The following is a 25,966-nucleotide window of genomic DNA, read 5'->3' on the forward strand; positions in this document are numbered from 1 at the left end:
AACAGAAAAAAAAAATCTGCAGAAAAAAATAATATGTGAATCTGCACGCAGATTTAGTAAATCTGTACGAGTTCCATGAGTTCTCTACTACCTTTGGTTCTCCATGGATCCCCACCCTATATATATATATATATATATATATATATATATATATATATATATATATATATATATATATATATATATATAATCAAAAAGTTTTTATGAATTGTGGTTGAAAATTATTTTAGAATGTTTGTATATATATGTATCTATATATATATATATATATATAAATATAAATTTATTAATTAAAATAGCAAAATAAACCCACGTTGCCCTTACCCCCATAAAGCAATATTTGGTTACTTAAAATATTACGCACAATCGTGTAACACTTTCAGTTTCATTTATCATTTAATTATTAAATATTAATATTAATATTATTATTATTTATTTAAATTAATAATTAATATTTATGATACTAAAAAAAATATTCATGGTAAGAACAAACAAAGCATTTTTTAGTGATAAATATGAAAGTAATTTGAATTTACAATTTAAGTCATTAAAATATTTATGAACACGCAAATATAACTATTATAATATTAATTATACATGACGACTCCTCCGAGTACCATTATTTTGCTGAAATTACTAACAACTTTTCTAAAATTAAATTTGTGAGTTACATTTTAATACAAAAAGTATTTATATATAATAATTATAAAATAATATAACTTATACTTTACTAATGTTATGTTCCATAACAAATTTTTATTGTACTCTAAATATTACGTAGTATATAAAAAAATTAATGGTGAGAAAAAAAGTGTAGACATTAAGTTACTAATACCACTCAAAACCACTTTTAAAATTTGTCAACATCACGGGCTCTTAAACTCATAAGAATTTTTAAAATTCGTCAATACCACGGGCTCTTAAACTCAAAAAAAAAAAAAAAAAAATTAAAATTTGTCAACACCACATGCTTTTAAACTCAAAAGAATTTTTTAAAATTTGTCAACAGCACGGGCTCTTAAATACTTATTTTTTTTCTAATATGAATTGCAAATTACATTTTTGCACGGTTTTTTACACACCCGTGCAACGCATGGGCTCAAAAACCTAGTATGTATGTGTGTATATATATATATATATATATATATATATATATATATATATATATATATATATGTATGTATATATATATATATATATATATATATATACAGATATATATAGTGGTAGGATCAAGAGGGAAGTAACCAGTCGGGGGGAAGCAAAAACTTTTTTTTATTCGTTTTTTGAAAAAACCTTGTTCACGAACATTATAGATGGGATGAAAATATGAACATTTAGTAGAGACACTTTGTGATAAATGTTTTTATTTTGGCGGGAAAACGCTCGAAGAAGTAATATATAACAATTATCGTGTTTTTCGAGCGTATGTTGAGGTTTTAGCTATTGGGGTTTAGATATTAGGGTTTAGATATTAGGGTTTATAGGGTTTAGATATTAAGGTTTAGAAATTTAGGGTTTAGGGTTTAGATTTAGGGTTTAGATTTAGGATTTAAATTGAATTTTTAACACGAACGGTTTAGAGTTTAGGGTTTAGGGTTTAGGGTTTGGTGCTTTGGGTTTATGGAATAAACCCAAAACACCAAACCCTAAACCCTAAACTCTAAATCGGGCTAAGTTTTACTTCACAAAACATGAAGAAAAAAAACGTTCATATTCTTCACGAACAATATTATCTTGAATGTTATTTTTGTCGATCGTTTTCCCGCCTAAATAATAACATTCATCACGAAGTGTCTCTTCTAAATGTTCATTTTTCGTGTGATCTTGAAGCCGGAAAAAAAATTCCAAAAAAAACGAAAAAAAAAAATTTGCTTCCCCCCCATTGGTTACTTCCCCATTGATCATGCCCACACACACACACACACACACACACACACACATACACACACACACACACACACACACATATATATATATATATATATATATATATATATATATATATATATATATATATATATATATATATATATATATATATATATATATATATATATATATATATATATATATATATATATATATATATATAGGGGAGGGATCCCCTGAGAACTTTAGTACTGTGAGAACCTGAGAACTCATAGTCGAACAATAAATTGACGCCGCCGAACAAAAAGTAGGGTTAGTCGAACAAAAAAAAACAAGGGCGAACCATTTTGTTGTATTAGAACAAATTTGAGCTACATCTTTATTTTGTAGAACAAATAATTGTAGAACAACAAATTGTAGAACATGTTCGAATTAGCCAAAAATTGCTCGAATTCATCTATTTTTGTTCTGATGCTAGTATTTTTGTTCGAATATCACCATGTTCTACAAGCACAAAATAAAAATTGGTGCTACATTTCTGTTCTACACATCATGTTCTACAAAAATGTAGAACGTAAGTGTTCGATTTTCACCTGTTTTTTTCAAAAATCAACATTTTTTTTTTTGATTTAGCCCGATTTAGAGTTTAGGGTTTAGGGTTTAGAATTTAGGGTAACTGTTCGTGTAAAAAACTCATTCTAAACCCTAAATCTAAACCCTAAACCCTAAAATCTAAACACTAAACCCTGAAATCTAAACCCTAAATCTAAACCCTAACTTAATTTGATGAAAATTGATGTAGAACAAGTTTAGAACAGCATGTTCTACATGCTGTTCTTCATCATGTTCTACATAAAATGTAGAACCAAGCAAACAAATGCATCTAAAGACAAAAAAAAAAAAAAAATTGTTCGACTATGGTAGTTTTTTGTTCGGTCGCGTCCCACTTTTTGCTCGAATAGGAAAGTTCTCAGGGTGCTCATTCTAAAAATGGTTCTCATTTGGTCCCTCTACTATATATATATATATATAGGGCAGTTTTAAACGAGAACCACAAAAAGGGCGAGAACTGCAAGAACTTTTTAATTTCATAGTTTTTATGCATTTAAATGCAACAAATTACATGCATATGTTAATTATTGCTCATATTATTTACAAACATATGTTCATTACCGCAAATTACATGTTAAATTATTAATTATTTGAATTGTTCACATGTTACACAAACAAATATGAACTTATGAACGAGAAACTATATACTTGATTATATAGGTATAACATAAGTTTTTCCAGACTATTTTATTATAATTCTTATTCTTCATTAACATTTATGGGTGATTTAATCTACTCAAATATGAAAATCTTAGTATATTAAAAGTTCTCGCAGTTCTCGCCTTTTTTGAGGTTCTAATTTGAACTTTTGACTATATATATATATATATATATATATATATATATATATATATATATATATATATATATATATATATATATATATATATATATATATATTGTAACATCCTCGATCGGGCCTAGCTGTAAGATTACTAGTTGCCCTTAAGTTAGTATTGTGTTATTATATATGCTTTTATTTTTATTTAATATTTACTATTTAATAATGTTGTGGTTAGGACCAGTTTGTGACAAGGGTCACATAACAAGTTTGTTTATCTAATTTGGACCTCGTTTGGGTTGCCAAATGATGTACGAAAGATATCAGATAACTGATAAATACCTGCGTGTTGCACAATGTAGGATTTAACCCACTTTAGATGAACTAGTGCTTCTAATTTCTTCTTTTGGCTTCCAGATTATTCACACACACAAACTCACACCGTACCTTCATCTTCTCCACCTACACCAAACCCTAATCTCAAATCCTTGTTCTTGAGCTCAAATCTTTCTTACTATCTTGTTCTTTGTAATTTACTGAGTCTATCAAGGTAAGAATCAAAACATTTCATGCTTTAATCTTTGAAAAAATTGGGTTTTTGTGTAGAGGTTTTACAAAGTGAGTAATTTGGGTCAAAGTGGTTAGATTTGATGTTGTTTGAGTCCAAATCTTGTGAGTTTATGTTTCTACATGCTTAGTGTCTTTGATTTGGTCAGTTTTGAGGTCGTAATCGAGCTCTAGAGCAAGAATTGGTCGATTTTGGGTAAAATCTGTCACTTTGTCTTCAGCTTCTCCAGATAAACACAGTCGGCCGAGTGTCTCGAGACACTCGACCGACCGACTAGACCATCGACTGAGTGTGTAAGACCCACGGCCGAGTGTGTATGTGAGAGACCATCGACCGAGTGACTAGACACTCGGCCGAGTGAGTGTAGACAGTCGGCCGACTGTCTCTGACAGTCGACCGAGTGTCTTTGGCAGTGAAATATTTTTATCAAGTGTTGATTTTTAGCCGTTATGCTGCCCGTTTGTATTTTGATGTCCAGGATGTAAACTTTGAAAGTGTGTTAAGCAAAAATTTTTAGCGGACACTTTTTCTGACAAAAATTTATGTATTGTGTTATTTGATGATAATGGACAGTAACTAACTTGATTTGCCTTATGCTCAGGTGATAAAGATAAGGAAGCCGCTCAGTAGTAGATTATCTGAGCTGGTTGCTGATAATTGGTGAGTGGGACTAACTGGAGAATATAGTATAAAGAAGCATGTTATATTATGATTGCCATGCTTGTTAGATATACTTATTATTGTGGTTAGTTAGTACTTTGTGGTGACTGCATGTTAGTTGATGCTTGTCTGCTGGAGCCCAGTGCGTCCCTATTATGTGGTAGCCTCGGTAGGAGAGATCAACCTGCGGGTTGGGTTCCTCTGTGGTAGCCTAGACAATCGTGGTGTATATATATGTGAATGACGCGTCCGTCGCGTGTGGATTATATATATACACACGGTGGTGGAGGAACTTCTGGTAAGCCCCAGTCCAATCAGCTGGTGGTTAATGGTTTGGCCGAGCCGCAGGAGTCTCTTTAGACGGCACTTGGGTGATGTTTGTGTGTTAGACTATATGACATGATTAGTATAACACTTATGTATGTTATGGCCTGTAGTTAGTCGTGCTCACTTAGCTTTGTGCTAATTCCCCTCCATATCCTCCCTTGCATGTTATTAGCTTTTGTAGATAGTGCTTTTTGGGAGAAGACGGGCATGGCGATGTTATGTTTGACTATGAAGAAACTCTGATGTGTCTTTTCCGTTAAAACTGAATTTTGTTATAATGTCACATGACACCAGATGTATTAGTTTAATGCTAACTGTCAGATCATTTGGATATGTAATTATTATACATTTATGTCATTATAATGGTTTAATTAATGTTAATGCTTCCGCCACGTATAAAAAAAAAATAGCGGTGTCACAAGTTGGTATCAGAGCTTGGTTTGGCAGCATGTGCATTGTGATATAAATGTCATGTTCCCAAACTTAGTAAAGTCATGTCAAACATAACATGCTGGGGATGGGTTAAGTGAGTATTAGGACAGGTTATGTGTTAGTTGTTAGTACTAACAGAGTTTATACTAAGCCTTGGTGTGAGTGTTGTGGTAGTGCAGTAATGGCAGATAATGAAGCAAACGCTACTGGCCCTACTGTCCCTGGAACTGGTATCTTCAGAGCTCCTGAGGAAGATGGACATGTGTCATCAGAAGAGGAAACCTCACAAGAAGTAATAAACCTTCAAAGCCGATTATTAGAAGCTCAGGAGAAAATCAAAGAATTAGAACAAGAACGGGCGCAATGGAACCCTAATACCACTGCGTTAAACACAACTTTTCCTTCAAACCTTTATAATCAAGCCGGTGACAGTTCCCAATCACAGTTTCCACAAAATACCTATCAAAACTATCAAATGACATTTCCGTTTAACCAGAATTTTCCTAATCAAATGATGTACCCATTTCAAGTCCCTGAGACAAGAAGGAAGTGTACCTATAAATAGTTTATGGACTGCAAACCTCCTGAGTACATTGGACACACAAACCCTACGATGACTCTCAATTGGCTAAGAGAAGTGGAGAGAGCATTAGAAGCGTGTTTTTGTGAGCCTGAATCCATGGTGCTATTTGCTAGTAGGCTTCTCAAGGGTGAAGCAATGGAATGGTGGGATTCTATTACTGCATATTTACCCAAAGAACAGATCAGCCAGATTACCTGGGAACAATATGCTGCTAAGGTTCGTGAGCAGTATTGTTCTGAGTATGAAATGGAGAGATTGAAAACTGAGTTTCTGAGCATGAAGATGACAGAAAGTATGACGATTAATGAAGTTTTCAGAGATTTTACATCGAAGTTAAGGTTTGTTCAACAATGGGTACCGACTGAAAAGGATAAAATTCAGCATTTCATGCGGGTGACTAAGCCGGAGTACATAACAGTTACGAGATTTGCAACAACCTTGGCACAGGCTCATGAGATAGCTAAGGATACTGAAGGTGATATAATGGCATCGAAAAGAGAAAGTTCAATGGGTGGATCTTTTGGGGGAAAATCAGAAAGTCAATCAGGTGGATAGTCGACTCAGCAGTCGAGTAAGCAATCCGGTTTTCGTGGTAAAAAGTCAGGCGGGTTTAAACAGAAAAGTAAGTCTGGTATTAGTGGATCAGGTTCAAGTCAGTCTGGGTGGTGTAATGTTTGTAAGTCAACCCATACCGGCCCATGTTCTCCAATGACCAGAAGGTGTTTGAAATGTGGAGTGTTAGGTCATGAATCAACAGCTTGTTCTTTTAAGTCTAATGTTTGTTAGAGTTGCCATCAAGAGGGGCATAGATTAGCAAATTGTCCATCTGGTTCAAGATCCGGTTCTGGGGCAGGGTCAGGGGCGAGGTCTGTAACTTCTGGGGGATCTTCTGCTTCTACTGCCGGACAGAAGAGAAAGAATCCTCTAACAGCAGAGGCAGGGGATTTTTAGATGACGGTAGACGCTGCAACTACTACCGATGACTTCATTACCGGTATGTTTTTAGTTAATTCCTTGCCAGCTCGTGTGTTGTTTGATTCTGGAGCGAATCGTTCTTTTATGTCCTTAGGCTTCTGTGATAAGTAGAAGTTGCCTGTTAGGATGTTAGATGAGCCTTTGGGAATAGAAGTAGCTGATGGTAAAATGGTTCCATGCACATCATCTGTGTCTGGAATTACCATCGAAATCGAGGGCCATTCTTTCCCTTTAACCTGTTTGCTGATGCCTATACTTAGCTTTGATGTAGTCATATGCATGAATTGGTTAAGAACTAATAGGGCTAATATTAAGTGTGATAAGAAGATGATTTCTTTCCGTTTGGCCGACGGATCCCGAGTGATAGCTAGGGGAGAGCGCAGTGGATTTAACTTTCCTATGGTTTCCCTAATGAAAGCTCAGAAGGAGATATCGAAAGGGTGTGATTCGTTCTTAGCCTACGTGATCGATGTTAAGAAAGAAAAGAAGCAGGTGACCGATATTCCTGTTGTGTCAGAATTTCCCCAAGTGTTTCCAGATGATTTACCAGGGTTACCTCCAGTACGTGAAGTAGAGTATAAAATTAATTTGGTTCCAGGTGCTACACCAGTTGCAAAAGCTCCTTACAGATTAGCTCCATCAGAAATCTGAGAAATGATGTCTCAGATTCAGGAATTATTAGATAAGGGGTTTATTCGACCAAGTTCTTCACCGTGGGGTGCTCCTGTTTTGTTTGTGAAAAAGAAATATGGGTCGCTTAGAATGTGTATAGATTATCGCGACTTAAATAAGAGAACAATCAAGAATAAGTATCCGTTACCAAGAATAGACGATTTATTCGATCAGTTACAGGGTGCTTCCTACTTTTCAAAGATTGATTTACGTTCAGGGTATCATCAGGTACGTGTTGCAGAGAACGATATACCGAAAACAACATTCAGAACTAGATATGGTCATTATGAATTTTTAGTTATGCCATTCGGGTTAACAAACGCGCCAGCAGTGTTTATGGATTTAATGAACAGAGTGTGTCGTCAGTATCTTGACAAGTTTGTGATTGTCTTTATAGATGATATCTTGATATATTCGAAAACCGAGAAAGATCATGCTAAGCATATGAGGTTGGTGTTAGAACTTCTAAAACAAGAACAGTTGTACGCTAAGTTCTCCAAATGTGAATTTTGGCTGCGGGAGGTACAGTTTCTGGGTCATGTGATTTGTGAACAGGGTATCAAGTGGATCAGTCTAAGATAGAAGCTGTAATGAATTGGAACTCGCTGAAAATGCCGACATAAATTAAAAGTTTTCTGGGTTTAGCAGGTTATTACCGCCGGTTTATCAAAGACTTTTCCAAAATAGCAGGCCCATTAAATAAGCTAACCAGAAAAGATGTAGCCTTTCGATGGAGTGATGAACAAGAAAAGGCTTTTTAGACTCTCAAACAGTTGTTATGTCAAGCGCTGATTTTAGCTTTACCAGAGGGAACAGAATATTTTGTGGTTTACTGAGATGCATCACGCGCAGGTCTTGGTTGTGTTTTGATGAAGAGAAATAAAGTCATAGCGTATGCTTCACGACAGTTGAAGAATCATGAACGAAATTACCCTACTCATGACTTAGAGTTAACTGCAGTTGTGTTTGCTTTGAAGCTTTGGAGACACTATTTGTATGGTACGCATTGCGAAATCTATACAGATCATCAGAGTCTTCAATATATCTTTTCGCAGAAAGAATTAAATATGCGTCAACGTCGATGTTTAGAATTGATTAAAGACTATGATTGTGAGATTAAGTACCATCCGGGTAAAGCAAATGTGGTCGCAGATGCTCTGAGTCGCAAGAAAACAGTTGAAAACGTTAGATTTATGAGAATTGAGATAGTTTCCGACTTGATTCATCGATTGAAAACTGTTCAGTTAGTAGCTTTGAATGATGAGAACCTAAAGACTGAACAAATGACCAAAAGAAAAATTAACCTATGCAATGATTCTAGAGGATTAAAGACCTATAATGACCGTATTTGGGTGCCTATGCTTGGAGATTTGAGGGATTTAATCCTTACAGAAGCGCATAAAGCTAGATTGTCAGTGCATCCGGGTAGTACAAAGATGTATAGAGACTTGAAAACACTGTATTGGTGGCCGACAATGAAAACTGATGTTGCAAGTTTCGTCGAAAAGTGTTATATAGGTGCGCAAGTTAAGGCAAAACATCAGAAACCATATGGATCTCTATGACAGTTAGAAATTGCTCAGTGGAAATGGGATCTTATAACGATGGATTTTGTAACAAAGTTACCCCGAACCCAGAAAGGTCACCGCATGATCTGGGTGATAGTGGATCGTCTGACAAAGAGTGCTCATTTTTTAGCTACTCGTGAAACAGCTTCGTTGAGTGATTTGGCAGAGTTGTACTTGAAAGAAATCGTTAGTCGACATGGTGTACCGTTGTCTATAGTTTCCGACAGAGATACTAGGTTTGTATCGAACTTCTGGAATAGTTTACAACAGAATCTGGGTACACGTGTGAATCTAAGTACATTATATCATCCACAAACAGACGGTCAGAGTGAATGAACGATTCGAACGTTAGAAGACATGTTGAGAGCGTGTGTCTTAGAATATGGTGGTTCTTGGGATACACATCTTCCATTAATAGAGTTTGCTTACAACAATTCATATCATTCGAGTATCGGAATGCCGCCGTATGAAATGTTATATGGTCGCAAGTGCATAACTCCTACGTGTTGGTTAGAAGTAGGTGAGAAACAATTTGCAGGTCCCGAAATTGTTCAGATAACCGCAGAAAAGGTCGAAATTGCACGTGAGAAGTTAAAAGCAGCTAGAGATAGACAAAAGATGTATGCTGATCCGCGCAGACGTCCGGTAACATTTAATGTAGGTGATCGTGTATACTTGAATGTTTTGCCGTGGAAAGGGGTGATCAGGTTTGGTAAACGTGGTAAACTAGCGCCGAGATTTATTGGACCATTTCCGATCAAAGAAATTTTGAATGATCAGACGGCGGTCTTAGATCTTCCTTCAGAGTTAGCAGGAATTCACAACACATTCAATGTGTGTTATTTAAGAAAGTGTAAAGTAGACGATGAAAGTCAAATTCTTCCATTGAAGGATTTAAACGTTGATTTGACTAAGAAACTAGTAGAAGAGCCGATTAGAATAGTAGGCAAGAAAGTCACAAAGCTAAGATAGAAACAGATTCCTATGGTGTTAGTGGAGTGGCGACACAGTTTAGGTTCTAACTTGACGTGGGAAACCGAGGAGTTAATGAGGGCGCAATATCCCCAGTTGTTTGACCTTGACCAGATTCCGAGGACGGAATCTTCTTAAGGGGGTAGATTTGTAACATCCTCGATTGGGCCTAGCTGTAAGATTACTAGTTGCCCTTAAGTTAGTATTGTGTTATTATATATGCTTTTATTTTTATTTAATATTTACTATTAAATAATGATGTGGTTAGGACCAGTTTGTGACAAGGGTCACAGAACATGTTTGTTTATCTAATTTGGACCTCGTTTGGGTTGCCAAATGATGTACGAAAGATATCAGATAACTGATAAATACCCGTGTGTTGCACAGTGTAGGATTTAACCCACTTTAGATGAACTAGTGCTTCTAATTTCTTCTTTTGGCTTCCAGATTATTCACACACACAAACTCACACCGTACCTTCATCTTCTCCACCTACACCAAACCCTAATCTCAAATCCTTGTTCTTGAGCTCAAATCTTTCTTACTATCTTGTTCTTTGTGATTTACTGAGTCTATCAAGGTAAGAATCAAAACATTTCATGCTTTAATCTTTGAGAAAATTGGGTTTTTGTGTAGAGTTTTACAAAGTGAGTAATTTGGGTCAAAGTGGTTAGATTTGATGTTGTTTGAGTCCAAATCTTGTGGGTTTATGTTTCTACATGCTTAGTGTCTTTGATTTGGTCAGTTTTGAGGTCTTAATCGAGCTCTAGAGCAAGAATTGGTCGATTTTGGGTGAAACCCGTCACTTTGTCTTCAGCTTCTGCAGATAAACACAGTCGGCCGAGTGTCTCGAGACACTCGACCGACCGACTAGACCATCGACCGAGTGTGTAAGACCCACAGCCGAGTATGTCTGTGAGAGACCATCGACCGAGTGACTAGACACTCGGCCGAGTGAGTGTAGACAGTCGACCGAGTGTCTTTGGCAGTGAAATATTTTTACCAAGTGTCGATTTTTAGCCGTTATGCTGCCCATTTGTATTTTGATGTTCAGGATGTAAATTTTGAAAGTGCATAAGTGTTAAGCAAATACTTTTAGCGGACACTTTTTCTGACAAAAATTTCTGTATTGTGTTATTTGATGATAATGGAGAGTAACTAACTTGATTTGCCTTATGCTCAGGTGATAAAGATAAGGAAGCCGCTCAGTAGTAGATTATCTGAACTGGTTGCTGGTAATTGGTGAGTGGGACTAACTGGAGAATATAGTATATAGAAGCATGTTATATTATGATTGCCATTCTTGTTAGATATACTTATTATTGTGGTTAGTTAGTACTTTGTGATGACTGCATGTTAGTTGATGCTTATCTGCTGGAGCCCAGTGCGTCCTTATTGTGTGGTAGCCTCGGTAGGAGAGATCAACCTGCGGGTTGGGTTCCTCTGTGGTAGCCTAGACAATCGTGGTGTATATATATGTGAATGACGCGTCCGTCACGTGTGGATTATATATATATACACACGGTGGTGGAGGAACTTCTGGTAAGCCCCAGTCCGATCAGCTGGTGGTTAATGGTTTGGCCAAGCCGCCAGTCTCTGTAGATGACACTTGGGTGATGTTTGTGTGTTAGACTATATGACATGATTAGTATAACACTTATGTATGTTATGGCCTGTAGTTAGTCGTACTCACTTAGCTTTGTGCTAATTCCCCTCCATATCCTCCCTTGCAGGTTATTAACTTTTGTAGATAGTGCTTTTTGGGAGAAGACGGGCATGGCGATGTTATGTTTGACTATGAAGAAACTCTGATGTGTCTTTTCCATTAAAACTGAATTTTGTTATAATGTCATGTGACACCAGATGTATTAGTTTAATGCTAACTTTCAGATCATTTGGATATGTAATTATTATACATTTATGTCATTATAATGGTTTAATTAATGTTAATGCTTCCGCCACGTATAAAAAAAAATAGCGGTGTCACACACACACACACACACACACACACATATATATATATATATACATATATATATACATATATATACATATATATATAGTGGTAGGATCAAGGGGGAAGTAACCAATCGGGGGGAAGCAATTTTTTTTTTGTTTTTTGTTTTTTTGTTTTTTGAAAAAACTTTGTTCACAAACATTATAGATTGGATGAAAATATGAACATTTAATAAAGACACTTTGTGATAAATGTTTTTATTTTGGCGGAAAAACGCTCGAAGAAGTAATATATAACAATTATCGTGTTTTTCGAGTGTATGTTGAGGTTTTAGATATTAGGGTTTAGATATTAGGGTTTATAGGGTTTAGATATCAGAGTTTAGAAATTTAGGGTTTAGGGTTTAGATTTAGAGTTTAGATTTTGGATTTAGATTGAGTTTTTAACACGAACGACATCAAGATCACACGAAAATATGAACATTTAGAAAAGACACTTCGTGATGAATGTTATTATTCAAGCGGGAAAACGATCGACAAAAATAACATTCAAGATAGTATTGTTCGTGAAGAATGTGAACGTTTTTTTTCTTCATGTTTTGTGAAGTAAAATTTTGCCCGATTTAGAGTTTAGGGTTTGGTGTTTTGGGTTTATAGACTCTAAACCGTTCGTGTTAAAAATTTAATCTAAATCCTAAATCTAAACCCTAAATCTAAACCCTAAACCCTAAATTTCTAAACCCTAATATCTAAACCCTAATATCTAACCTAATATCTAAAACCTCAACATACGCTCGAAAAACACAATAATTGTTATATATTACTTCTTCGAGCATTTTGCCGCCAAAATAAAAACATTTATCACAAAGTGTCTTTATTAAATGTTCATATTTTCATCCAATCTATAATGTTCGTGAACAAAGTTTTTTCAAAAAACGAAAAAAAAAACAATTTGCTTCCCCCCCGCTTGGTTACTTCCTCCTTGATCCTACCACTATATATATATATATATATATATATATATATATATATATATATATATATATATATATATATATATATATATATATATTAATTGCACGCAAATTCCTGTTACTAAAGCATGACTACATATTTATTTTTACGAATATTTGCAGCTAAACCAGATGTTAATATATTTTAGGGGAGGTCATGAGTTCGACCCCTGTTGGCTACATATTAAAAACACAATTTCATCACTGCCATTAAGTATTCACCCATGGCACCTTTCCCATATCGTTTGTGTGGGGGGGGGGAGGGGGGGGGGGGGTAAAGGGGAGGGAGTTTTACTTGGCCGTGCCCTGAGATCGGTTTCAAGGTTTCCTCCCGGGCAGCGATGGGGGCGGGGTTATTATCGCTGCATCGACATATTCGAAACGGGTGATGATCGCAACGGGTGGTTTAGTCCCCCTCGGGTGATCCCAATCGCTGTTAAAAAAAAGAATATTTTAGGACCTCAAATTCTTTTCTGGTATGTTTTATAATGACGTACGTCACATATCGAACTATCACGTGTGGCACATGACGTCCCAAACTTGCTAAGGGGTTTAATTTTCTATTCCTAACTCGTAAAACTTGGAGAAGTCATGGGCTCCCCTTTGACCAGTCAACATAACGCCACGCTACCGGAAGTGTGGCGTCCATTCATCATTGACCAAGTTGTGCTGAGCTAGTGCATGTCCGAAATTATAGGAGGACGTGGAGACCATGTAGTAGGTTGTGGGCGATCAGAAGATTCTAGAGTTGGTTATTGAATGGGCAGTTACGAACATGGCGGTTATTGGCAAAACCGCCGATTGTGCGTCTATAAATACTAGCCTTAAGCGTCTTTGCCCAGAGTACCAATATCATTACGTGGATTTTTTATTTTTATTTTTTTTACACATATATTGCTTGAACTTCCGGTTTATCTGTAACATTATATCTCTCCTAGCTGATTAGCATACGATGTTCGAAATTTTACTGCCTTTCGACGACCACTTTCAGTTGGAATTTTTCATTTTGGGGTTTGGTGCAACTTTGAGAGGAAGAAGATGTCATTTTCATGTTCTTCTCTGCTTGTGACGTGTTTAAGAAACCCAAGTTTTAAAATGAAGCCTAAACTTATATACCTTAAAACATGATACATAATCATAAATAAATAAGTAAGAAGTCGTAAAGTCACTTACCCGTAGTCCGTAGATATTACTTGAAGTGTGATATTGAAAAGGTGGATCATCATTTCAACAGTGCGTCTTGTTAGAAATTGGGTATGAATTGACTGCCTGGATTCGTTCTTGAATCGTGTGTTCACTTTCATTGGCGCATTTAGACATTGTAGTCACTGGTGTCACTAGTTAAAATTCAAAAATATTTCTACTAGATGACTTCTTTCAGAAGCGAAGCTAGAAATTAGAGTTGAGGGAGCTTAGTTAATTGTAAAACAAAGAATTCAACATTAGAAAAAGTTAATAGGACAGTATTTATTTTACGGTCAGTTTATATTTCTGGCCTAGTATATAATAGGTAAATATGTTTTTTTTACATTGTTTCAAATTAATAGATAAGTTTCATAAATAGATAAAATTAATGAGGTAAAATTCTTTTATATCGTTGATTAAAGTAGGTAAAATGTAAAGAGTAACTGTAAAATGAATAAAAAGTATAATTTAGTTTTTTTGTCAGTTAATTATTGAATTAAAGACAATATATGTTAGGCTTGTACAAAGTTACAAGATATTGATATACAATTTACATGTTCAATTTTAAATTTCTTTTTTTTTTATATCATTTCCATTGATTTTATGAAACATTTTTACATTGTTTTCGACAATTATATATTTAGTGCCTAAGGGTCAAATGCAAAATTCATTAAGCGTCATGATATATTGATAATTTAAGTCGATAGATTTCATCTTTAATTTTAATTAGTTGGTAAACACAACTATAGAGTTGTCCTCAATATATATATTTAAAAACACTTGTATTATTAGGTAACCAACACCATAAAGTTAAAAACACTTGAATATTTGGCGCCTTTGTAATAGTCATATCTTCAACGATGCAAAGTTCAAGAAATCACACGTTTTTGATAGCATAGTTGTTAACGCTTTTGAATGGATGTATTCTAGATTTCATACGAGCCAAGTTAATTGGACGGCGTGGTAACAAAACCCGTTAAACGCTTTGTAATTTTCTTTCGCTAGCGCCTTGCTAGTCGTTTTATAATAATTTTCCTCTGTTGTTTCAAAAAATAAAGTTAATAATCAACGACTTACGACTATATATAAATGTTTTAAACGTGATAACAACAGCTTTTAAATCAGGTTAGTTTCAAAATTAAGTTAAAATTTTTAGAACATAAATACTTAACTTTAATAAAACAAATGATGCTTTGATAAAAAAAATGAAAAAAAAAACTATTTTTGAAAACTCGACCAATTTACATACATATATGTAAGGCACAAAATGGAATTTCATTCAATAGTAAGGGTTATAATAGAATATTTTGTAAGGAGGAATTGTAAAGTAACGTGCATCTTTTTCAACTACCCCTTTCTCTCACCAGTCACCAGTGTTGTAAAAAACCCGATTACTCGCCGATTAATCCTCGATTAATCATTTTTAGGAGCAATCCGTTTCGATTTTCAAAAATCCGTGTATTTAAACGGTCAACGTCATTTGGTGGATCAAAATCGAATTTGATAATCAAAGTCAGCCAAAGTAAAAAATGGTTAACATTTTAGCATGAATTTAAACTAGAATTTTATAGTTTTGAAGCAAAATGAACAATTTTAGACAATTATGTTGAAATTTATCTTTATATTTATGGTTTTTTCTATAGTTACACATATAATTTTTAAAATTTAATATTTGCCGATTAATCGTTCCAAAGTCCCGACCGATTAATCCCCGAATAGTGAATTTTGCAACCTTGCCAGTCACCTCTTTCAACCCCAGTTTTTCCACCATTAAAATACAAGCAAGATTTTTTCCTTATACACAACATGAACTAAAATTTGGTGCCCTCTGTATATTGATGCTCTGAGCCGTCACCCATGTGGCTCGATACCAAGGCTGGCCTTATTCACTTGTGTCACTAGTTAAAATTCTTAATTTTTTTTTTCACTAGACCGCATATTTGAGTGGTGGCATGTGCTACCGGTCGGCACCATGTAGGTCCGCCCCTGTTCACTTTCTCTATAAAGTATTTCAACCCAACGATTGCCTCAGTTGCACGAAATCTTTACAGGGATAAGACAACAACGCAATCAGTGTTTTTGGCAACGAAATCACTGATCGAATTATCTGAGAGATGTGTGTGTTTTCTGTTGGTTAGAATGAATGTAGAAAATGAGAACTAAAAATGATATAACTTCTCATTTGGCAAAGGATACAACCTTCCAAATCAGGCGGGAAAAACTGTTAAATGACACCTTTTCATTAAAACGTATAGTAACAGATAGTGTCATTTCGGTCAGGGGCGTTGCCCCTCGGACCCCACCAGGGGGCGCAGCCCCTTGACCCCCGCATTTTGCGCGACAGTTAGTAGCCAACTCTTACGGGCGTGTACTCCACACTCTCCGAACCCGTTTTTAAGTATAGCTGTATAGCTTTTTAACACCTGCATTCAATTAAATCGCAATTAACTAAAACGTATGTTGGATGACACTAAAATCACCAACACGCCTAAAACTATCTGTGTGTGCTTACACATATGTATGATGTGTGGATGTGATCACGCATATGTTTGTATGTATGCTATTGCATTCGTACATGCATTCTTCTCATTATATCTGATTATGTCAGCTATGCATCATCATTATAATGTCTTAATTGCTATTCCGTGTTCTCTGTGTTCTTTCTCGTTATCTCTTTATCTTGTTTTCAAATGTTAAAATAACTATGAGCGGTCTGAGTCGGTCAAAGTCAAGGTTGGTCAAAGTTAGTTGAATTTTCTTAATAATTGTTTATACTCAGTGGCGGATCTAGATATTGTAGTCACTGGTGATACTAGTTAAAATTCAAAAATATTTCTACTAGATGACTTCTTTCAGAAGCGAAACTAGAACTTAGAGTTGAGAGGGCTTAGTTTATTGTAAAACAAAGAATTCAACATTAGAAAAAGTTAATAGGCCAATATTTATTTTACGGTCAGTTTATATATCTGACCTAGTATATAATTGGTAAATATTTATTTTTACATTGTTTCAAATTAATAGATAAGTTTCATAAATAGATAAAATTAGTGAGGTAAAATTCTTTTATGTCGTTGATTAAAGTAGGTAAAATGTAATGAGTAAACTATAAAATGAATAAAAAGAATAATGTAGTTTTTTTGTCACTTAATTATTGAATTAAAGACAATATATGTTAGGCTTGTACAAAGTTACAAGATATTGATATACAATTTACATGTTCAATTTTAAATTTCTATTTTCTACTTTTTTTTATTATCATTTCCATTGATTTTATGAAACATTTTTACAATCATTGTTTTAGACAATTATATATTTAGTGCCTAAGGGTCAAATGAAAAATTCATTAAGCGTCATGATATTTTGATAATTTAAGTCTATAGATTTCATCTTTAATTTTAATTAGTTGGTAAACACAACTATAGAGTTGTCCTTAATATATATATATATATATATATATATATATATATATATATATATATATATATATATATATATATATATATATATATATATATATATATATATATATATATATATAAACACTTGTATTATTAGGTAACCAACACCATAAAGTTAATAATCAACGGCTTACGACTATATATAAATGTTTTAAACGTGATAACAACAGCTTTTAAATCAGGTTAGTTTCAAAATTAAGTTAAAAATTTTAGAACATAAATACTTAACTTCAATAAAACAAATGATGCTTTGATAAAAAAAATGAAAAAAAAACTATTTTTGAAAACTCGACCAATTTACATACATATATGTAAGGTACAAAATGGAATTTCAATTAATAGTAAGGGTTATAATAGAATATTTAGTACGAAGGAATTGTAAAGTAACGTGCATCTTTTTCAATTACCTCTTTCTCTCATCAGTCACCTCCTTCAACCCCAATTTTTCCACCACTAAAATACAAGCAAGCTTTTTTCCATATACACAACATGAACTAAAATTTGGTGCCCTCTGTATATTGATGCTCTGAGTCGTCACCTATGTGGCTCGGTACCAAGGTCGGCCTTATTCACTGGTGTCACTAGTTAAAACCCTTAATTTTTTTTCACTAGACCGCATATTTGGGTGGTGGCACGTGTTACCGGTCGGTACCATGTAGGTCCGCCCCTGTTTATACTAAGATTATGCCCTATACATATGTTTGAAATATATACGTTTGAAATATTTATATATGATATATTTATGTGTGACATATATATGCTAAATATATATTACTAAAAGTCAATGTTAGTTAAAGTCCAACTCGACCCTGTCTCCACTAACTAGTCGTCTCAAAGTCCCAACCAACTCGTTTCCGTCTTGCAACTTTTCCAACCTTGTTTTTAGCACATGCTTATTAGTTTGATTTAATGATAATTGATCTTTTTTGCAGGTCGCGCAAAAGGCTGCAATTCTGCAAAGAAAGTCTACATTAAGGGCTCGGGAAAACTTGAACAATTCCAACCAGTCAAGTACACTTTAAACGTTAAACAAGTTTTATGGAATCAGAACCAATCCGAAATCAACAAAATGAACGAAAAATGGAAAAACAAGACGACTACGAGTATTTACCGTGTGCGTTACAAGCTTCTGGAGTCGAACTACCTGCATTTTGGGATATGGAAGACGATCTCGATGTTAACCATGTTTATTCCAACAATATTTATACAATGCAAGAACAAGTATTATTTTGGAGATGAAAAATGTTTTTGGGAGCTACGGTGTTGAAATTAATTACAGGTGTTAAATTGAATAACAATCTAACTATGATTTATTTTTACATGTTCTAATTTCCGAGTTAAGTTGTACAGGGACCTTGGAGTCATTTTGTCAAAGTTAAAGTTGTGGCTAAAGTTTAAGAGATGATTCTTTGGTGCTGCTAGTGAAATGAAGAAAAGAGAACATGAGAGGCTTGGATGCAATTTATAATTTATAAATTAAGTTATTTTCTGTTTAATTTATTGATTCATTCATCTGTATCGATCGATCTCTCTCTGGTTCTAGGGTTTTAAGTTTTTGATTGTTTTGTGAGTAATAACAAGATCAAATTGTATTGATCTTGTTTAAGAGTGAATCATTGTTTACTGTGTGAATTGAATCATATGTTTTCTTTGTTTTTTGGTTTGTTTAACCTCTTGTGATTAGAGGTTTTACCTTCTGTGATTGAAGGATTATATCTTGTGATTCTTCTTTTGATTCTTTTATGGTATCAGAACGGCAATATTGATTTATTAGATCGTGTTTGTTGCTGGTTTTTCAATTGAATTGAAAAATTAGGGTTTAGGTATCTCTTATTCTTCTTCTTTCAGTCGATTGGAAGAAGAGTGTATTCTCTGTGTTTGGGTTTGATTGTTGATCCTGTTGGTGTTGAGGTTCATTGATCTGAAAAATTAGGGTTTCACTTCAAAACCCTAATTGTGTTCTTCCGCTACTACTGTTGTTTCATCTGCTTCTTGGATTCTTCTTTGTTCTATTCTACAAAGGGGAGTCTCGTGTTTATTCGTGCTTTATTTTCTCACCCTTTCGACCAGATCACTACGCCCAACTCTTGATCTAGAGCCCTTGAGATCTATGAATACCTGATCAAGCGTAGTGTGATCTTGACCATTTATAATGTAAATCATCTCTACAGGTTGCCTGGTTAGTAACCAGTCGATTGGGGTTTGTTTCTCTTTCCTTACAGTCTGAACTGTGGAATTATTGCAGTTATTGTGTGCTATTTGTTTATGTTTACTGTTCTAATTACTTAATCTGTTTATTTGAATCTTTACATGATTATCTTTTACTGTGTGTCTAATTTTGTTTGATATTGTGTGTTTACTGTTTTTCTTTAAAATAGACTATTTGATCTTTTCTTGTTACTGTAGCCATGTCTGATGATAGTTCTGTTAGTTCTGCTAGTATCACTAAGATTCATAATCTTGAATTTAATGATCCTTTATATCTTCATCCTAGTGACACATCTGGTGCTTCATTAATCACACAAAAACTAGAAGGAACAGAAAATTATAATGTATGGTCATGTGCTATGAAACTTGCTCTGTAGACTAAAAATAAACTAGGTTTCATTAATGGTACATGTGTTAGGTATGAGTATGAAGATGATGAAGTGTTATTAGGCCAATGGGATAGATGCAATTATGTGGTTTTAACTTGAATTCTAATGTCATTATCTGAAGATGTGTACAATGGTCAAATATTCTCAAAAACTGCTGAATCTGTTTGGAATGAGTTAAAAGGAACTTATGATAAAGTTGATGCTTCTGTAACTTTTAATCTATATCAAAAAATTAACTCATGTAGTCAAGTTGGTCAGTCTTTATCTGATTATTATCATAAACTAAATGCTATGTGGAGACAATTTGATGATATGGTAAAAATTGATGATATTGTGTCAGCTAATCAGTCATTTCAAGAGCATTGTCAATTTTTAAAACTTATGCAGTTTTTAATGGGATTAGATGATGTGTATACACCTATTAAAAGTCAAATTCTCACTAGTGACCCTGTGCCATCTGTCAAAGTTGCTTTTTCAATAAGTTCTAGGGATGAATCACATAGAATGCATTCTAATCAGACTCAAAATGCTAAAATTCAATCCACTGCTTTTGTTAGTAAAACTGGTTTCAATAATTCTAATAACAGTGGTAATAACAGAAGAAAATATAGAAATCCACCATTAAAATGCACAAAATGTAATATGTTAGGGCATACTGTTGATAGATGTTCTGAGTTGATTGGATATCCACCTGGTTATATTAAGAAGCCTTTTAATCAATGATCACCAAGATTTAATAGTAATAATTCTGGTATTGACAAGTGTGCTAGTGTAGAGTCTTCTATGCAGTTAACTAATGAGCAAATTATGAAGCTATTAAGTTTGGTGAATGATAAGGAAAATGTAAAATCTGTTGATTCTAATATGGCAAATATTTCCTGAATAATAATGTGTTTCTTAATAACAACTTTAGTGAATTTTATTCTTCAAACTATTTTCAATCATCTCAAAACACATCTAAAGGTTGGATAATTAATTCTGGAGCTAATCAACACATGGTTTCAACTTCTCAAAAATTTAATAATGTTGTTGATATAACTGATTTAAATCTTTGTGTTAATCATCCTAATGGTACTGTGGCAAATATTTACAAATGGGGAACTTAAAAATTTCTAATGATATTGAACTGTTTGATGTCTTAGTTATTCCACAATACTGTGTTAGTTTACTGTCTGTTAATAAACTGATTAAAGATAATAATTGTATGGTAAGTTTTGACATGAAGAAATGTTATATACAGGATTTAACTCATAAAACATTGATGGGGACTGGTAGTGAGTCTGATGGATTATATTTTTTTGATGAGGTTAATAGTGGTAAGCAATTTGTGTCTAACTTTACTTCTGCTAAGTCTAAACATAATATATGGAACTGCAGACTTGGTTATCCTGCAGATCAAGTCTTGCAGATTCTTGATAATAGTCTTGGTATAGAAAATGTAAAAATAAATGAACCTTGTGATGTATGTCATAAAGCAAAACAAACAAGGGACCATTTTCCTCTTAGTGAAGATAAATCAAAACATGTAGGTGAATTAATACACTTAGATACCTGAGGTCCTTATAAGGTTCAAAGCAAAGAAGGTTTTAAATATTTTTTAACTATTGTGGATGACTATTCTAGAGCTGTTTGGACTTATTTACTTAAATCCAAAATTGGTGTTGCTGACTATTTTGAAATTTTTTATAATCTAATGTTAAATCAGTTTGATAAAAGGATTAAAGTAATAAGAAGTGATAATGGAACTGAGTTTATTAGTAATAAAATGAATTGTTTTATCACTAATAAAGGAATTATTCATCAAACATCTTGTAGAATGGCATTGCTGAAAGGAAACATAGACATCTTTTAAATGTTGCTAGATCTCTTATGTTTCAGGGGGGAATCCCTCTGTATTTGTGGTCTGAGTGTATTTTAACTGCTACTTATCTTATTAACAGGCTTCCATCTTCTGTGCTTTCTGGAAAATGTCCTTATGAGTTGGTGTATGGTTCATGTCCAAAAGTCTCCCATTTAAAAACTTTTGGATGTCTCTGTTTTGCTACAATTTTAAATAATTCTGATAAGTTTTCTAATAGGTCTTTAAAATGTGTTTTTATGGGTTATTCTAATGTTCAAAAGGGTTACAAACTGTTTTGTTTGGAAGATAAAACTTTTATTTTTTCTAGAGATGTAAAATTTTATGAACATATTTTTCCTTTCAAGCTTGATAATGTTTATAAAGTTGATTTCAAAGAAAAAGGTTTAAACAATCTAAACTTTTTTGATTATTTTGAAAGTGATAATGTTTCTACTGTTTCCAAAAATGTTTTCAATATTGATACATAGACTGAATCTAAAACCATTTTTTCTGAAAATCCCATTGATGAAGGGAGAGACAGTCCAAAAGATGATGGTAGTGGACCTTCACTAGTTGTTGACTCATTTGAGTTACCTAGTGAAGATGTTCCTGCAAGTTCTAATGAAGAAATCACTGTGATAAATACTGTCCCTGAGGGAAATACTAATACTGATAATGTTTTTAATGATCAACTTAGAAAATCAAGTAGAAGAACTGTTTTACCTTCAAAATACAGAGATTTTGTCATGAATAGTAAAATAAAATACAATTTAGATTGATACTTGAATTATTCTAAGTTAGGGTCAGAAAACTACTGTTTTATTTCCAACCTAAGCAAAGGGCATGAACCAAAATCATTCATAGAGGCATCTCAAGATCCACATTGGGTTGAAGCAATGAATGAAGAGATGGAAGCTCTTAATAGGAACTGTACTTGGGAATTAACTGAACTTCCCTCAGGAAGAAAACCTATTGGTTGTAAATGGGTTTATAGAATCAAATATAAGTCTACTGGTGATATAGATAGATATAAAGATAGGCTTGTTGCAAAAGGATATAATCAGAGAGAAGAAATTGACTTTGATGAAACTTTTTCACCTGTTGTTAAGATGGTTACTGCTAGAATGATTATATCTATTGCATATCAAAAGAATTGGTCTTTATGTCAAATAGATATTAACAATGCTTTTCTGTATGGTGATTTAACTAAAGATGTTTATATGTCCTTACCTGAAGTTATTTTGATAAAACTGATACAAGAGTGTGTAAATTAACCAAGTCTTTGTATGGTTTAAAACAAGCTCCTAGAAAATGGAATGAAAATTTTTGTAATGCTCTATATGAATTTGGATTTATACAAAGCATTAATGATTATTCTTTATTTGTTAAAGTTTCTGAAATTGATTGCTTGTATCTTCTTGTTTATGTTAATGATATCATTTTAACTGGAAGTAACACCAAAATTATTGATGAATGTAAATTGTTTCTTAAAATCAAGTGTAGAATCAAAGATTTAGGATATCTCAAATACTTTCTTGGTATTGAATTACTTGATAATAATGATTGTTTGGTGCTGTCACAAAGAACGTATTGTCTTGAAGTTATTTCTGAATTTGGTTTGTTAGGCTGTAAACCTGCTATTACTCCTTTAGAAAATGGTGTTATTTTTTCTAATTTAGATGATCATGACTCATCTGACCAACCACTTGAAAATATAAGTGAATATCAAAAGCTTATTGGAAAATTGATTTATATTACTCTTACCAGACCTGATATTGCTTATGCTATGCATTGTTTAAGTCAGTTTATGCACGCACCACTTAAATCTCACTTAAAAGCTACTTTTAGGGTGCTAAGATATCTAAAAGGTTGTCCTGGTAAAGGTATAACTGTAAGAAGAAATAATAATTTTGTTGTCACTGCTTTTGTTGATTCTGATTTTGCAAAAGGAAGTATGCTTAGAAAATCTGTTACTGGATTCTGTGTTTTTATGGGAAATAATTTGATTTCATGGAAAAGTAAGAAACAATCCACTGTTTCCAGGTCATCTGCAGAAGCAGAATAAAGAGCCCCTGCTTCTGTTACTTGTGAAGTTATTTGGATTTTAAAAGTTTTAACAGATTTGAAAGTTAATACTATTCTTCCTATAAATTTTTTTTTGTGATAACAAGTCTGCTTTACAAATTGCAAAAAAAAAAAACCCTATTTTTTATGAAAGAACAAAGCATTTTGAGATAGATTTACATTTTATAAGAGATAAAATTAGTAATGGTATTATTGAAACTTCTCTTATAACATCAAGTGAAAATCTTTCTGATATTTTTACCAAAGGGTTAAGTGGAACACAACATAATTTGTTGTGTGAAAGATTAACTTTGTTTAATCTTTTTTCATAGTTAAATTGAGGGGGGATGTTAAATTGAATAACAATCTAACTATGATTCATTTTTACATGTTCTAATTTCTGGGTTAAGTTGTGCAGGAACCTTGGAGTCATTTTGTCAAAGTTAAAGTTGTGGCTAAAGTTTAAGAGATGATTCTTTGGTGCTGCTAGTGAAATGAAGAAAAGAGAACATGAGGGGCTTGGATGCAATTTATAATTTATATATTAAGTTATTTTCTGTTTAATTTATTGATTCATTCATCTGTATCGATCTCTCTCTCTCCGGTTCTAGGGTTTTAAATTTTTGATTGTTTTGTGAGTAATAACAAGATCAAACTGTATTGATCTTATTTAAGAGTGAATCAGTGTTTACTGTGTGAACTAAATCATAAGTTTTCTTTAGGTTTTCTTTATTTTTTGCTTTGTTTAACCTCTCGTGATTAGAGGTTTCACCTTCTGTGATTGAAGGATTATATCTTGTGATTCTTCTTTTGATTCTTTTAACAGGCATTTGAGTCTTATTGCTGACCATATGACCCATTCGGGTGGTATAGATCCATGAGTAGATTTGGGAGCATATCTGAATCTGTGTCTCCGTTTCTTAAAATTTCATTTGAGACTGTGTCTAAGTTTATAGTGGAAGCTGCTTCTCATGGTTTCAAGGATGATTTGGAGACGTCAACGACTAGTAGTTGTCTTGGTTTACCTATTAAAGTTGGTACGGGGTCCTTTGATTTGTTGCAGAATTTGGATATTTAAGTTTTGCTGGCCGGTTGATGTTAAGTTGGTTTGCTTTTGTAACTGATATCTATCTTTAGTATGCGTTTGTTATAGAATAAAATATTCATAAGAAACTGTAATGCAGGGCTCAATTTTGTAGTAAAATGTTAGCTTATTAATAGCAGGGTTATATGGATTGATTAAAATTGCTCAGTAACTAATATTTTGTTGAAATATGTGCTACATGATATTGTTTTGTCATGACACAGTGTTAAGTTGGTAGATTAAGGTCCCGTTCACGAAATCCGATGGAATTTCGGCGAAATTGGAATTGAATTTAGACACGCGTAGTGTCTAAATTCAATTTCAATTCCGCCGGAAGCCCATTGGATTCTGTGATCCAAACGGGAGATTATTTACTGTTATTATATGGTCAGACTCTTGATTAAACAAGAGTTTATTGACATCCTACGAAGTTCATTTATATTTTTCTTGTTTATAATTACTTCATGAAAAGTTGATTATAAATTGAGCAAAAATTTATAGATAGGATCTGGATCTTTATCCTACAATTTTACAATCTCTTACTACAAAATGTTGTCAATTATGATGTGACGACTCGAAAATTTCTGACCAAATTTATACTTAATCTTTATATGATTCGACACGATAAGCAGAGTCTTTAATATTAAGTCTAACAATTTTGAACTGTTTACATAGATCTATTTCTACCTTTGACTATTTTCGACGATTTACGAACCATTGCTTTAAATAAAAATAATTATATATATA

At 33.4% G+C, this 25,966-nt stretch overlaps 2 protein-coding genes across 2 annotated transcripts; both read left to right on the plus strand.

Moving 5' to 3' along the window:
• Positions 1-20,336: 20,336 nt before the first annotated feature.
• Positions 20,337-20,954, plus strand: LOC139870243 (uncharacterized). Its single transcript, XM_071858076.1, has one exon. The coding sequence runs from the start codon at positions 20,337-20,339 to the stop codon at positions 20,952-20,954; it is 618 nt and encodes a 205-aa protein (XP_071714177.1).
• Positions 20,955-22,967: 2,013 nt separating this feature from the next.
• On the plus strand, positions 22,968-24,136 carry LOC139870244 (uncharacterized mitochondrial protein AtMg00810-like). Its single transcript, XM_071858077.1, has 2 exons — positions 22,968-23,332; positions 23,434-24,136. The coding sequence occupies exons 1-2, from the start codon at positions 22,968-22,970 to the stop codon at positions 24,134-24,136; spliced, it is 1,068 nt and encodes a 355-aa protein (XP_071714178.1).
• Positions 24,137-25,966: the final 1,830 nt, after the last annotated feature.

This window comes from Rutidosis leptorrhynchoides, chromosome 10 (assembly GCF_046630445.1).
Source record: "Rutidosis leptorrhynchoides isolate AG116_Rl617_1_P2 chromosome 10, CSIRO_AGI_Rlap_v1, whole genome shotgun sequence".
Classification (NCBI taxonomy): Eukaryota; Viridiplantae; Streptophyta; class Magnoliopsida; order Asterales; family Asteraceae; genus Rutidosis; species Rutidosis leptorrhynchoides.